Here is a 14183-nt window from a genome sequence, read left to right on the forward strand (position 1 = left end):
CGGCCCATCGTGTTGGCGATGGCCGACAAAGAGCTATCGGCCTAATCCCACTTTCCAGCTCTAGGTCCGTAGCCCTGTAGGTTACAGCACTTCAAGTGTACATCCAAGTACTTTTTAAATGTGGTGAGGGTTTCTGCATCGCCCGCCCTTTCAGGCCGTGAGTTCCAGACCCCCACCACCCTCTGGGTGAACAAATTTCCCCTCAAGTCCCCTCTAAACCTCCGACCAATGACTTTAAAGCGATGTCCCCTGGTTATTGACCCCTCTTGCTAATGGAAATAGGTCCTTTCTATCCACTCTATCTAGGTCCCTCATAATTTTATCCACACCGATAAGGTGTCCCCACAGTCTCCTCTGTTCCAAAGGAAACAACCGCAGTAAATCCAATCTTTCCCCATTGAACGGTTGTTTATCGGACTGGAGGAAGGTATACAGTGGTGTTCCCCAGGGGACGAGACTAGGACCAGTGCTTTTCTTGATATATACTAATGACTTGGACTTGGGGGTGAAGGGCACAATTTCAAAATGTACAGATGACACAATATCTGGAAGTACAGTGAACAGTGAGGAGGATAGTGACAGACCAGGAAGACATAGACAGGCTGGTGAAATGGGCGGACAGGTGGCTGATTAAATTTAACACAGAAAAGTGTGAAGTGATACATTTTGATCAGAAGAATGAGGAGAGGAAATATAAACTAAAGGTTACAATCCTGAAGTGGGTGCATGAACAGAGAGACCTGGGGGTACATGAGCACAAATCGTTGAAGGTGGCAGGATGAGAAAGTGGTTAAAAAAGTATTTGGCATCCTGGGCTTCATAAATAGAGGCATAGAGTACAAAAGCAGGGAAGTTATTATGAACCTGTATAAAACACTGGTTCAGCCTAAACTGGAGTATTGTGTCCAATTCTGGGCACCACACTTTAGGAAGGATGTGAAGGTCTTAGAGAGGGTGCGGAAAATATTTACAAGAATGTTCCAGGGATGAGGGACTTCAGTTACATGGACAGACTGGAGAAACTGGGGTTGTTCTCCTTGGAGCAGAGAGGATTGAGAGGAGATCTGAGAGAGGTGATCAAAATCATGAGGGGTCCAGACAGAGTAGATAGAGAGAAACTGTTCCCATTGGTGGAAGGGTCGGGAACCAGAGGTCACAGATTTAAGGTGATTGTCAGAAGAACCAATGAGGTAAAACCTTTTGACGCAGCGAGTGGTTATGATCTGGAATGCAGTGCCTGAAAGCTTGGTGGAGGCAGATTCAATCGTAGCTTTCAGAAGGGAATAGGTCAGTCCCCGAAGGGAACAGGTTTACAGAGCTACGGGGAGAGGGCGGGAGAGAGGGACTCACTGAAGTGCTCTTACAGAGAGCCAGCACGGGCTCGACGGGCCGAATGGCCTCCCTCTGTGCTGTAACCATTCTAGGATTCTATTCTATGGTTCTAATTAAATAAATCTGCAATAAAAATCTAGTATCAGTAATGGTGACCATGAAACTACCAGATTCTGGTTCCCCAATGTCCTTTAGGGAATGAAATCTGGTCTATATGTGACTCCAGACCACAGCAATGTGGTTGAGTTCTAACTGCCCTCTGACATGACCGAGCAAGACACACAGTTGTAACAAACTGCGACCAAAAAATATACTCACTGTGGGAGTAGCATCACCTCACGGGCTGCACCTTCCCAAGGGCAATAAATGCTTTTGAACGATTAAAAAACCATCGGCCATCTTTGGCCACCTGCTGCGGACACTCTCACCCTGACTTTATCACTTCAAGACTCGACTATTGCAGTGCTCTCCTGGTTGGCCTCACATCCTCCGTCCAACATAAACTTTAGCTCATCCATAACTCTGCTTGCCTATCCTACACTGCGTCACTCCCCACACACACACAAACACACACTGTGTCACTCCCCACGCACACTGCGTCGCTCCCCACACACTGTGTCACTCCCCACGCGCACTGCGTCGCTCCCCACACACACACTGCGTCGCTCCCCACACACACTGCGTCGCTCCCCACACACACTGCGTCGCTCCCCACACACACTGCGTCGCTCCCCACACACTGCGTCGCTCCCCGCACACACTGTGTCGCTCCCCACACACACTGCGTCGCTCCCCACACACACTGCGTCGCTCCCCACACACACTGCGTCGCTCCCCACACACACTGCGTCGCTCCCCACACACTGCGTCGCTCCCCGCACACACTGTGTCGCTCCCCACACACACTGCGTCGCTCCCCACACACACTGCGTCGCTTCCCGCACACACTGCGTCGCTCCCCACACACACTGCGTCGCTCCCCACACACACTGCGTCGCTCCCCACACACACTGCGTCGCTCCCCACACACACTGCGTCGCTCCCCACACACACTGCGTCGCTCCCCACACACACTGCGTCGCTTCCCGCACACACTGCGTCGCTTCCCGCACACACTGCGTCGCTCCCCACACACACTGCGTCGCTCCCCACACACACTGCGTCGCTCCCCACACACACTGCGTCGCTCCCCACACACACTGCGTCGCTCCCCACACACACTGCGTCGCTCCCCACACACACTGCGTCGCTCCCCACACACACTGCGTCGCTTCCCGCACACACTGCGTCGCTCCCCACACACACTGCGTCGCTCCCCACACACACTGCGTCACTCCCCACACACACTGCGTCACTCCCCACACACACTGCGTCACTCCCCACACACACTGCGTCACTCCCCACACACACTGCGTCACTCCCCACGTATACTACATCATGAGTCTGGTTTGTGTGGTATAAATGCAGCATTAAATGTTCACATATGAAAGAGCTTGACCCTGTGTCCGTTGCTTCACCTGGGAGCAGTGAGCTGCAACACATCTACACAGCATCAACTCCAAGGTTAACGTTCCAATGGGGGTAACTGAACTCTGTCTGCTCACCAGTGGGAGTGGGTTTGAAATCGGCCGTGGCTGGAGGGATGGAGATTGTGTCTGTGTGTCCGTCTCCACGTGGCTCTTACAGACCTCAGGACAACACATCCCTCACTGGACACTAAACATCAACATTGCTGAGAGAGGTGGCAAGAATTGAAGTAGAAATTGTTCCAGTGGTGAGCTCTGTTCCAAGTCTGAGGGTGAGGCACATTAGTGATGCCCGGCAGAGGGAGCTTTACTCCACAGCTGACTCTCCTATATCTTAGCCAGCTTGATGCAGCTATTGAGTGCTTGAAATGGGAAAGTGTTCCATTTTTCAGAGATAACAATAAGTAGAAGATTCATCCGATTGATTTTTAGAAACATCACAAAACAATAAACATTATTCGGACTAATCAACGGAATGAGTAATGAATTGGGTTTCTTACCACTGACTGTTGCATACACCGGGTTAAGCTCTCCAGCGGGGGGCCTAGGGAGATGGTGCAGAAACAGAAAGTCAATGATTCATTTACAGCATAAATATCAGTGAATGTTTCTGCACAACAACTTCACACTGGCACTGCTGTGAGCATAAATATCAGTGAATGTTTCTGTACAACTTTACACTGGCACTGCTGTGAGCATAAATATCAGTGAATGTTTCTGTACAACAACTTCACACTGGCACTGCTGTGAGCATAAATATCAGTGAATGTTTCTGTACAACAACTTCACACTGGCACTGCTGTGAGCATAAATATCAGTGAATGTTTCTGTACAACAACTTCACACTGGCACTGCTGTGAGCATAAATATCAATGAATGTCTCTGTACAACTTCACACTGGCACTACTGTGAGCATAAATATCAGTGAATGTTTCTGTACAACTTCACACTGGCACTGCTGTGAGCATAAATATCAGTGAATGTTTCTGTACAACAACTTCACACTGGCACTGCTGTGAGCATAAATATCAGTGAATGTTTCTGTACAACAACTTCACACTGGCACTGCTGTGAGCATAAATATCAGTGAATGTCTCTGTACAACTTCACACTGGCACTACTGTGAGCATAAATATCAGTGAATGTTTCTGTACAACTTCACACTGGCACTGCTGTGAGCATAAATATCAGTGAATGTTTCTGTACAACAACTTCACACTGGCACTGCTGTGAGCATAAATATCAGTGAATGTTTCTGTACAACTTCACACTGGCACTGCTGTGAGCATAAATATCAGTGAATGTTTCTGTACAACAACTTCACACTGGCACTGCTGTGAGCATAAATATCAGTGAATGTTTCTGTACAACAACTTCACACTGGCACTGCTGTGCGCATAAATATCAGTGAATGTTTCTGTATAACAACTTCACACTGGCACTGCTGTGAGCATAAATATCAGTGAATGTTTCTGTACAACTTCACACTGGCACTGCTGTGAGCATAAATATCAGTGAATGTTTCTGTACAACTTCACACTGGCACTGCTGTGAGCATAAATATCAGTGAATGTCTCTGTACAACTTCACACTGGCACTGCTGTGAGCATAAATATCAGTGAATGTTTCTGTACAACAACTTCACACTGGCACTGCTGTGAGCATAAATATCAGTGAATGTTTCTGTACAACAACTTCACACTGGCATGCTATGAGCAGGAAAGAGCACAGAAGTTTCAAAGAACGTCTCTCTCTTAAAATGAAATTCTGCACAAGTCATGACCGTTTGGTTGATGTTCGATCGACTCCTCCTGATTGAAGTGGGTTATGTTTGTCTCCTATACATAACAACAACAACTTGTATTTATATAGCGCCTTTAACGTAGTGAATGTCCCAAGGTGCTTCACAGGAGTATTATTTGAGATAAAGAATTTGACATTGAACCATATAAGTAGAAATTAGCGCAGGTAACCAAAAGCTTGTTCAAAGACTTCGGTTTTAAGGAGCGTTTTGAAGGAGGGAAGAGAGGTAGAGAGGTGGAGAGGTTTAGGCAGGGAGTTCCAGAGCTTGGGGCCAGGCAACAGAAGGCACGGCCACCAATGGTGGAGCGATTATAATCAGGGATGCTCAAGAGGGCAGAATTAGAGGAGCGCAGATATCTCGGGGGGGTTGTGGGGCTGGAGGAGATTACAGAGATAGGGAGGGGCAAGGCCATGGAGTGATTTGAAAATAAGGATGAGAATTTTGAAATCGAGGCGTTGCTTAACTGGAAGCCAATGTCGGTCAGCGAGCACAGGGGTGATGAGTGAGCAGGACTTGGTGCAAGTTAGAACACGGGCAGCCAAGTTTTGGATTACTTCTAGTTTACGTAGGATATAATATGGGAGGCCAGCTCGGAGTGCGTTGGAATAGTCAAGTCTTGAGGTAACAAAGACATGGATGAGGGTTTCAGCAGCGGTTGAGCTGAGGCAAGGGCAGAGACAGGTGATGTTACGGAGGTGGAAATAGGCGGTCGTATGTTGAGGATATGTGGTCAAAAGCTCATTTTAGGGTCAAATATAATACCAAGTTTGCGAACAGTCTGGTCCAACCTCAGGCAGAAGTTGGAGAGAGGGATGGAGTCAGTGGCTAGGGAACGGAGTTTGTGGCGGGGACCGAAAACAATGAACATAAGAAATAGGAGCAGGAGTAGGCCATATGGCCCCTCGAGTCTATTCCGCCATTTAATAAGATCATGGCTGATCCGATCATGGACTCATGTCCACTTCCCTGCCCGCTCCCCATAACCCCTTAATCCCTTATCGGTTAAGAAACTGTGTATCTCTGTCTTAAATTTATTCAATGTCCCAGCTTCCACAGCTCTCTGAGGCAGTGAATTTCACAGATTTACAACCCTCTGAGAGAAGAAATTCCTCCTCATCTCAGTTTTAAATGGGGTGTCCCTTATTCTGAGATTATGCCCCCTAGTTCTAGTCTCCCCTATCAGTGGAAACATCCTCTCTGCATCCACCTTGTCAAGCTCCCTCATAATCTTATACGTTTCGAAAAGATCACCTCTCATTCTTCTGAATGCCAATGAGTAGAGGCCCAACCTGTGACCAGACAGTTTCCGTCTGACAGTGCAGAATTAGGTATTAGCAGGCAATAGGCTGGGCAGCTATGGTAGTTGAGTTAGTGCAGAGGTCTATGTTGGTAAGGGTGTATTGGGCCAGTGTATTTTGGAGATGGGGTCAGGACTAGAAATGCATTGTTGCATCTTGGAGATTAATGATCCCGGTGACTGCGTGCATCATGTTGTGTCTTTGATCCCGCTTGTCACAATGATGTCAGGAACCAGGGCTCAGAGGATAGCCTTTGTCTCTCAGGAACCATGATCCCAGTCTGCCTTCTCCTTGAAAGAGTTAAGGCACAGTGGATGGTCTTAAAATGGAGGGATTAGAACATTCACCGCTGGTCACTGAACTGCACATTGAGGGGGTTCGAAGCCCCCGGAGTTCAGGAAGACCGTGGTGTAATGTGTAGGGTCCAAGGTGGGCACGGATACCAACAACAATGCCTTGGACTTTGGCGAATCCTGTGATGTGGAATAATTCCAATGCAGTGCATCACAACTAATAAAACAAAACTGCCGCAGCTCTCAAATCCCACGTCCATCATCAAAAACGCTGCTGTGGAAAAGCCAGAAGCCCTTTGCGTACCGACCTGCTGAAAGCACTGGCTCACTTTATGTGGGTGAGCAGAGCACAATGGACATTGCTCCTGGGAAAACTGGGGAATCCTGCTAGCCACCATTAGCATTCATTTCCACAGATTACAAGATGTAAAATGGGCTCCTGCACATTTTCTACACATGCGTTAGAGCGGTCTAACAGGATTCCCCGCACTATTTCCTGGCCCAGGTGACATTCCGTTATGACTGGGCCAGTCAGATTGTTCCAGTCCTCAAGAAAGACGGCACCGTCAGAATCATAGAAACATAGAAACATAGAAAATAGGTGCAGGAGTAGGCCATTCGATCCTTCGAGCCTGCACTGCCATTCAATGAGTTCATGGCTGAACATGCAACTTCAGTACCCCATTCCTGCTTTCTCGCCATATCCCTTGATCCCCCTAGTAGTAAGGACTTCATCTAACTCCTTTTTGAATACATTTAGTGAATTGGCCTCAACAACTTTCTGTGGTAGAGAATTCCACAGGTTCACTACTCTCTGGGTGAAGAAGTTTCTTCTCATCTCGGTCCTAAATGGCTTACCCCTTAACCTTAGACTGTGACCCCTGGTTCTGGACTTCCCCAACATTGGTGATTACAAACTAACTATCAATTGTTTCTCACTGCAGGATCAATACCCACTACCAAAGGCAGACGACCTGTTTGCGACGCTGGTGGGAGGAAAAACGTTCACAAAGCTGGACTTGACCTTGGCCTACATGACGCAGGAGCTGGAGGAATCATCGAAGGGCCTCACCTGCATCAACACGCACAAAGGTCTCTTCATTTACAACAGATGCCCGTTTGGGATTCGTTCAGCCCCGGCGATATTCCAGAGGAACATGGAAAGCTTGCTGAAGTCGGTCCCGCGCACTGTTGTCTTCCAGGACGACATCTTGGTTACAGGTCGGGACACCATCGTGCACCTGCAGAACCTGGAGGAGGTTCTTAGTCGGCTTAATTGTGTGGGGCTCAGGCTAAAACGCTCAAAGTGAGTTTTCCTGGCGCCTGAAGTGAAGTTCCTGGGGAGAAGAATCGCGGCGGATGGCATCAGGCCCACCGATTCGAAGACGGAGACAATCAAGAACACACCAAGACCACAGAACGTGACGGAGCTGCAGTAGTTTCTAGGACTCATGAACTAATTTGGTAACTTCTTACCGGGTCTTAGCACATTGTTAGAACCCCTGCACTCTTTACTGCGTAAAGGAGATGAATGGGTATGTGGTAAAAGCCAAGAAATGCCTTTGAGAAAGCTAGGAAACTGTTATGCTCTAACAGATTGCTTGTGTTGTATGATGCATGAAAGTGTTTGGTACTTGCATATGATGCGTCGTCATACGGCGTCGGGTGTGTATTGCAACAAGCTAATGAATTTGGGAAACTGCAACCGGTTGCTTATGCATCCAGAAGTCTGTCTAATGCTGAGAGGGCCTACAGCATGATTGAAAAAGAAGCGTTAGCATGTGTTTATGGGGTAAAGAAAATGCATCAATATCTGCTTGGGCTCAAATTTGAATTGGAAACCGACCATAAGCCACTTATATCCCTCTTTTCTGAAAGTAAGGGGATAAATACGCATCCAGAGAGTTGTCCGCATACAACTATGCAATCCGCCAAAGGCCAGGCACAGGAAACTGTAGCGATGCTCTCAATAGGCTGCCATTGCCCAACACAGAAGTGGAGATGGCACAGCCCGCAGATTTAGTTATGGTAATGGAAGCATTCGAGAGTGAGTAATCACCTGTTATCACCCGACAGGTTAGAATCTCGACGAGCCAGGACTCCTTACTGTCCTTTGTAAAAACATTGTGTGCTTCATGGGAGTTGGTCTATGTCCCACTAGAGATGCAGGAAGAAATAAAGCCGTACCAGCGGCGCAGAGATGAAATGTCGACACAGGGAGACTGCCTCTTGTGGGGTAATCGGGTAGTGGTGCCAAAAAAGGGCAGGGACACTTTCATCAGTGATCTCCACAGCACCCACCCAGGCATCGTAATGATGAAAGCGATAGCCAGATCCCACATGTGGTGGCCTGGTATCGATGCAGACATAAGAGTCCTGCGTGCACAAATGTAATACATGTTCACAGTTAAGCAATGCACCCAGGGAGGCGCCACTAAGTTTATGGTCCTGACCCTCCAAACCCTGGTCCAGGGTCCATGTCGACTATGCAGGCCCATTCTTGGGAAAAATGTTCCTTGTGGTATTAGATGCGTACTCCAAATGGATTGAATGTGAGATAATGTCAGCAAGCACGTCCACTGCCACCATTGAAAGCCTGTGAGCCATGCTTGCCATGTACGGCCTGACTGATGTCCTTTGAAGTGACAATGGGCCGTGCTTCACCAGTGCCGAGTTCAAAGAGTTCATGACCCACAATGGGATCAAACATGTCACATCTGCCCCGTTTAAACCAGCTTCCAATGGTCAGGCAGATCGAGCAGTGCAAGCAATCAAGCAGAGCTTAAAGAGACTAACTGAAGACTCACAGTAGACTCACCTATCCTGAGTCTTGCTTAGTTACCGCACAAGACCCCATTCGCTCACTGGGGTTCTCCCCGCTGAACTGCTCATGAAAAGGGCACTTAAGACAAGGCTCTTATTAGTCCACCCTGCTCTACACGAACAGGTAGAGAGCAGGTGGCTTCAACAGAATGCATATCATGATCGTGCAAATGTGTCACACGAAATCGAGATTAATGATTCTTTATTTGTGTTGAACTATGGACATGGTCCCAAGTGGCTTCCCGGCACTGTCATGGCCAAAGAGGGGAGTAGGGTGTTTGTGGTCAAACTTTCAAATGGACTCACCTGCAGAAAACACTTGGACCAAACCAAACTCAGATTCATGGACTATCCAGAACAACCAACAATAGACTCCACCTTTTTCGACTCCCCAACACACACACACACAAGTGGCAACCGACCCAGCGGTTGACCACGAAGCAGAACCCATCACCCGCAGCAGCCCAGCAGGACTCACCACCTCCAGCAGCCCTGCAAGGCCAGCTGCACAGCAGCCCAGCGAGGGCCCAACAAATGACTCACCAAAACCAGCATTTGCACCGAGACGATCAACCAGGGAAAGGAAGGCCCCAGATTGACTCACATTGTAAATGGTTACACTATTGACTTTGGGGGGCGGTGGGCGATGGGAAGAGTGTTGATATACATGTAAACCTGTAAATACCATGTTTAACCACCAGTGGGCTCATTCCCTGGAGTCCCAAGAGATCCCACAATCACTTGGGAGCACTGGTACATAAGGAGGTCTCACAGGCTGGAGGGGCACTCTGAGACCTGTAATAAAGGACTACGGTCACACATTACTTTAAGCTTACAGTATCTGTTCAGATTCTTTATTCAAGACATAACACAACTGACTGGGAAGTATGGCATGAGATATTCCCAGAGTTACCAGGGATGAGGGGGTCTGTGTTACAAGGATAGGCTCGAGCGACTGGGACGGAATTTTCTTCAAACAGGAAGATTGAGGGAGGATTTGATCGAGATGTTCAAAGTGATAAAAGGAGTAGATGAGTTACAGACAGATAGACGCTTTACATTGGCAGTTATATGGAAGAGACAAGGCCGTGAGCACATGGACCCCCGGCTGAGCGCACAGCCTGAAGCAGCGCCCCCACCTGGAAAATTCCAGCCGTAAAATTTCAAAGGTGCAGAAGGAGGGAAGGGCAGAGAGAGAAAACACAACAACAAGAGCACGGGAGAGAGAGATACAGAAGGACAATAAGAGAAAGGGAGGGAAAGGTTGAGATACAGTCACATGGAGAAAACAGGTGGGACAATGAGAGTGTGTGGCAGCGAGAGAGAGAGAGAGAGAGAGAGAGAGCGGGCGATACAGATGGACAGAGAGAGGCAGAGGAGAAGGAGAGAAACACTGAAAGAGAGAGGGTGTAAAACACAAAACTCCTTTAATTACCTGAGAAGTTGCAGTGTATTTTATAACTGGGTGATTTAATGCTGTTTATATTTGTATTTATTGACCTGTACAGCAAGAGAAAACCCTCAGTCCCCAGCTAGTCTGCCCCCATTCTTGGGCTGCTTCCATCCCCTGCACCAATCAATATCAGATTGAAATGAGACAGGAAATGAAACTGTATTTACCCTTCCGCTTTTAGTCTGCTTTGAAAACATGCCCATTTTTTCACGTAGAATACTGCGGCTATGAAGATGCAGAGTAAGGCGGCCAATACCAGGGCACAGACTGCAATGCTGATGATGATATTCAGAGATGACTTTTCAGATAACTCTGTAAAATATCAAAAAGTGACATATAGTTCAACAGCAGTAAGGTGAATCGAGTAAAGACTCGGATTCCTGTCCTTCAGAAAACCAGGTTTAATATAAGCACAACCGAGACAGACAACTCTCCCTCGGTATAACATTAAAACCAGGTTTATTATAAGCACAACCGAGACAGACAGCTCTCCCTCGGTATAACATTAAAACCAGGTTTAATATAAGCACAACCGAGACAGACAGCTCTCTCTCGGTATAACATTAAAACCAGGTTTAATATAAGCACAACCGAGACAGACAACTCTCCCTCGGTATAACATTAAAACCAGGTTTATTATAAGCACAACCGAGACAGACAGCTCTCCCTCGGTATAACATTAAAACCAGGTTTAATATAAGCACAACCGAGACAGACAGCTCTCCCTCGGTATAACATTAAAACCAGGTTTAATATAAGCACAACCGAGACAGACAGCTCTCCCTCGGTATAACATTAAAACCAGGTTTAATATAAGTACAACCGAGACAGGCAACTCCCCCTGGGTATAACATTAAAACCAGGTTTAATATAAGCACAACCGAGACAGACAGCTCTCCCTCGGTATAACATTAAAACCAGGTTTAATATAAGCACAACCGAGACAGACAGCTCTCCCTCGGTATAACATTAAAACCAGGTTTAATATAAGCACAACCGGGACAGACAGCTTTCCCTCGGTATAACATTAAAACCAGGTTTAATATAAGCACAACCGAGACAGACAGCTCTCTCTCGGTATAACATTAAAACCAGGTTTAATATAAGCACAACCGAGACAGACAACTCTCCCTCGGTATAACATTAAAACCAGGTTTAATATAAGCACAACCGAGACAGGCAACTCTCCCTCGGTATAACATTAAAACCAGGTTTAATATAAGCACAACTGAGACAGACAGCTCCCCCTGGGTATCACATTGCTCTCAGGCACTAAGGAAGAATAGACACAGACACGATGGGTCGAATGGCCTCCTTCTGTGCTGTAAATTTCTAGGATTCTATGGATCGTGGTTACTGAGGGATGTGGTGTTTATACAGAGCAATAGAAACACTTGGGGTAGATTTTCAACATACCGGCTGGGCGTACAATTGACGTTGAAGATAGTTGCCTGTCACAGAAAATGTTAAATTTTAATTTAGATTAATTTCACTGAAAATGTAATTCAGGCGGTTTCTGTAATCGGCTGTGGTCTGCGACGCCGATTTAATCCCAGGTGGCAACTCGAAAATCTACCCTTGATATTCTCTCACTAAAAGCAGAGAGAAAGCTAAAAGCTCGGCCCTGAAATTGCATGGGCCGCGATCTCGACAGTTATGGTGGGATTGCACTCACTGGTGCCCTCCAACACTGACCATGGCAGAGCTGGGGTTAGTGGGAGAGCATTCCATCTCCTCGGGGTAAGTGGGAGTCAGTGCCACTGCCCGCCAGCCCCTCACTGCTGGAAACGGTTGTCCATTGTCAGTCGGGGAGGGGGCCAATAAACTCCCCCACCAGAGAAAAGATTTCTACGCTCCCTTTGTAAGGAGATTGTAATGGTTACATTGAGCTGGGTCCCTGCTCCATAGATGTAGCTCCACACACTGCAGCTGTAGGCAGCAGTATCACTGAGGGACACATTCACAATGGTCAGAATGTAACTGTTACTGGCGATGTTCCTGGAAGGCTGAAAACAGTCGGGGAAACCCAGGGACCTGGTAATGGTCCTGAGCGAGCAGACGGGGCCTTGGTTTAATGTCTTGTACATTACACGTCTCATCCGAAAGACAGACAGTGCAGCACTCCCTCAGCACTACACTGGAGTGTCAGCCTAGATTTATGTACTCAAGTCCCTGGAGTGGGACCGACAACCTTCTGATTCAGAGGCGAGTGTGCTACCCACTGAGCCACAGCTGACACTGGAGTCAGAAGGTTGTAGGTTCAAACCCCACTCCAAGGAATTGACACACCAGTGCAGTGCTGAGGGAACGCTGCACTGTCGGAGGTGCCGTCTTTCGGATGAGACGTTAAACCGAGGACCCTGTCTGTCTTCTCAGGTGGATGTGGCACTCAATACGAGGGACCGCCTACGATGATGATGGCACTATTTCCAAGAAAAGCAGAAGTTTTCCCCGGTGTCTTGGCCAATATTTATCCCTCAACCAACATCACCAAAATCAGATGAACTAGCTATTGATCTTATTGCTGTTGTGGAACCTTGCTGTGCACAAAATGGCTGCACTTTGGCCTCCGTAACACAGTGATTACACATCAAAGGTACGTCATTGGCTGTGAAGCTGTTTGTGAAAGGCTCTATATAAAGACACGGGAGCAGAAATCTGCCTTGGGGGGACAGTACAAAACAGGCAATAACAAATCGGCCGGACAGGAAACGCCCCGCCTGATACTGAATTCCACTGACTGTAAGGGAGCTGAATATTGCGCGGTGTTTGTAACACTCGGCTGATGCAATAACACTTCTGCTTAAATCTGTGTTACTACAATCATTGAAATGTCATCTATGAAAAGCAACGGGCTGAGGTTGAACAATGAAAACGTGAATGTAGGTGAATATTGTACAGTTCTGCTCAATTATATTTAACGTCAGTGAGATATTTTGCAGTACTTTTCCTTAATATATTAAATAAAAAGATAGGGGTAGAAATTGCCCCCCGCCTGAAACGAACGCTCCCACCCCGTTTCTGTGGCTTTTACCGCAGCTGTGGTTCTTCAGCGACATTCGGCTCTTTGTTGTTTTTGTCCTTGGATCTGGAAGTCGCTCCTAAAGGGGGCGGAGACAACACTTGAGGGGCGGATACGGGCTGGGGAATACACTTTAGGGCGGAAGCTGGGGGCGGTACGGAGTGGCTGCCGCAATGATGTCATCACGGCGCCGCGTCACCATGGCTCTCCACTTCATTTAAAGGGGAGAGTCTCCGCGATTTTAAAACTTCTGCGCCCTGGGCCACTAGGGAGGGTTTCGGCCGGGCCAGCAGCCTGTCACCTAAGAGGGCATGGGGTGCCCAGCTGCCTGTTGGCGGCCTGGCCGAACCTGGGAGCATAATAGTCAGGCCGATATGGCAGTTGGCCAACAAAAAAAAAGATGGCGGCAGCGGCAGTGCGCCCTCCCTTTAAGGGAAGCCACACCACCGCTGCAGAAGGCCACAGCCTCACTGGACCACCGGGAAAAAAACAGGTTTTGGCACCGCCGGACGAGCCGAAGATTTTCCGAGGGGATTGTCGCCGTCAGGAGGTAGCTCGGCAGTGCACACGGTGATGACACACTTTACATGGATCGGCAGCAGTGGAGCGATAAGGTGGGCGGGGGGGGGGGG

At 47.9% G+C, this 14183-nt stretch overlaps 1 protein-coding gene across 2 annotated transcripts in view; it reads right to left on the minus strand.

Moving 5' to 3' along the window:
* The window catches only part of LOC139255978 (uncharacterized), a 71561-nt gene that overhangs the window by 11775 nt on the left and 45603 nt on the right, over positions 1 to 14183 (minus strand). Inside the window, exons 4-5 of one of the 2 annotated variants that reach the window (XM_070874061.1) lie at positions 10697 to 10841; positions 3359 to 3402 (exon numbers count right to left, since the gene is read on the minus strand). In XM_070874061.1, coding sequence (XP_070730162.1) covers positions 3359 to 3402; positions 10697 to 10841 — 189 coding nt within the window. The remainder of the gene's footprint in view (positions 1 to 3358; positions 3403 to 10696; positions 10842 to 14183) is intronic. The other variant, XM_070874063.1, reaches the window with a different exon arrangement.

The sequence above is a fragment of the Pristiophorus japonicus genome, unplaced genomic scaffold (genome assembly GCF_044704955.1).
Source record: "Pristiophorus japonicus isolate sPriJap1 unplaced genomic scaffold, sPriJap1.hap1 HAP1_SCAFFOLD_660, whole genome shotgun sequence".
Lineage (NCBI taxonomy): Eukaryota > Metazoa > Chordata > Chondrichthyes > Pristiophoridae > Pristiophorus > Pristiophorus japonicus.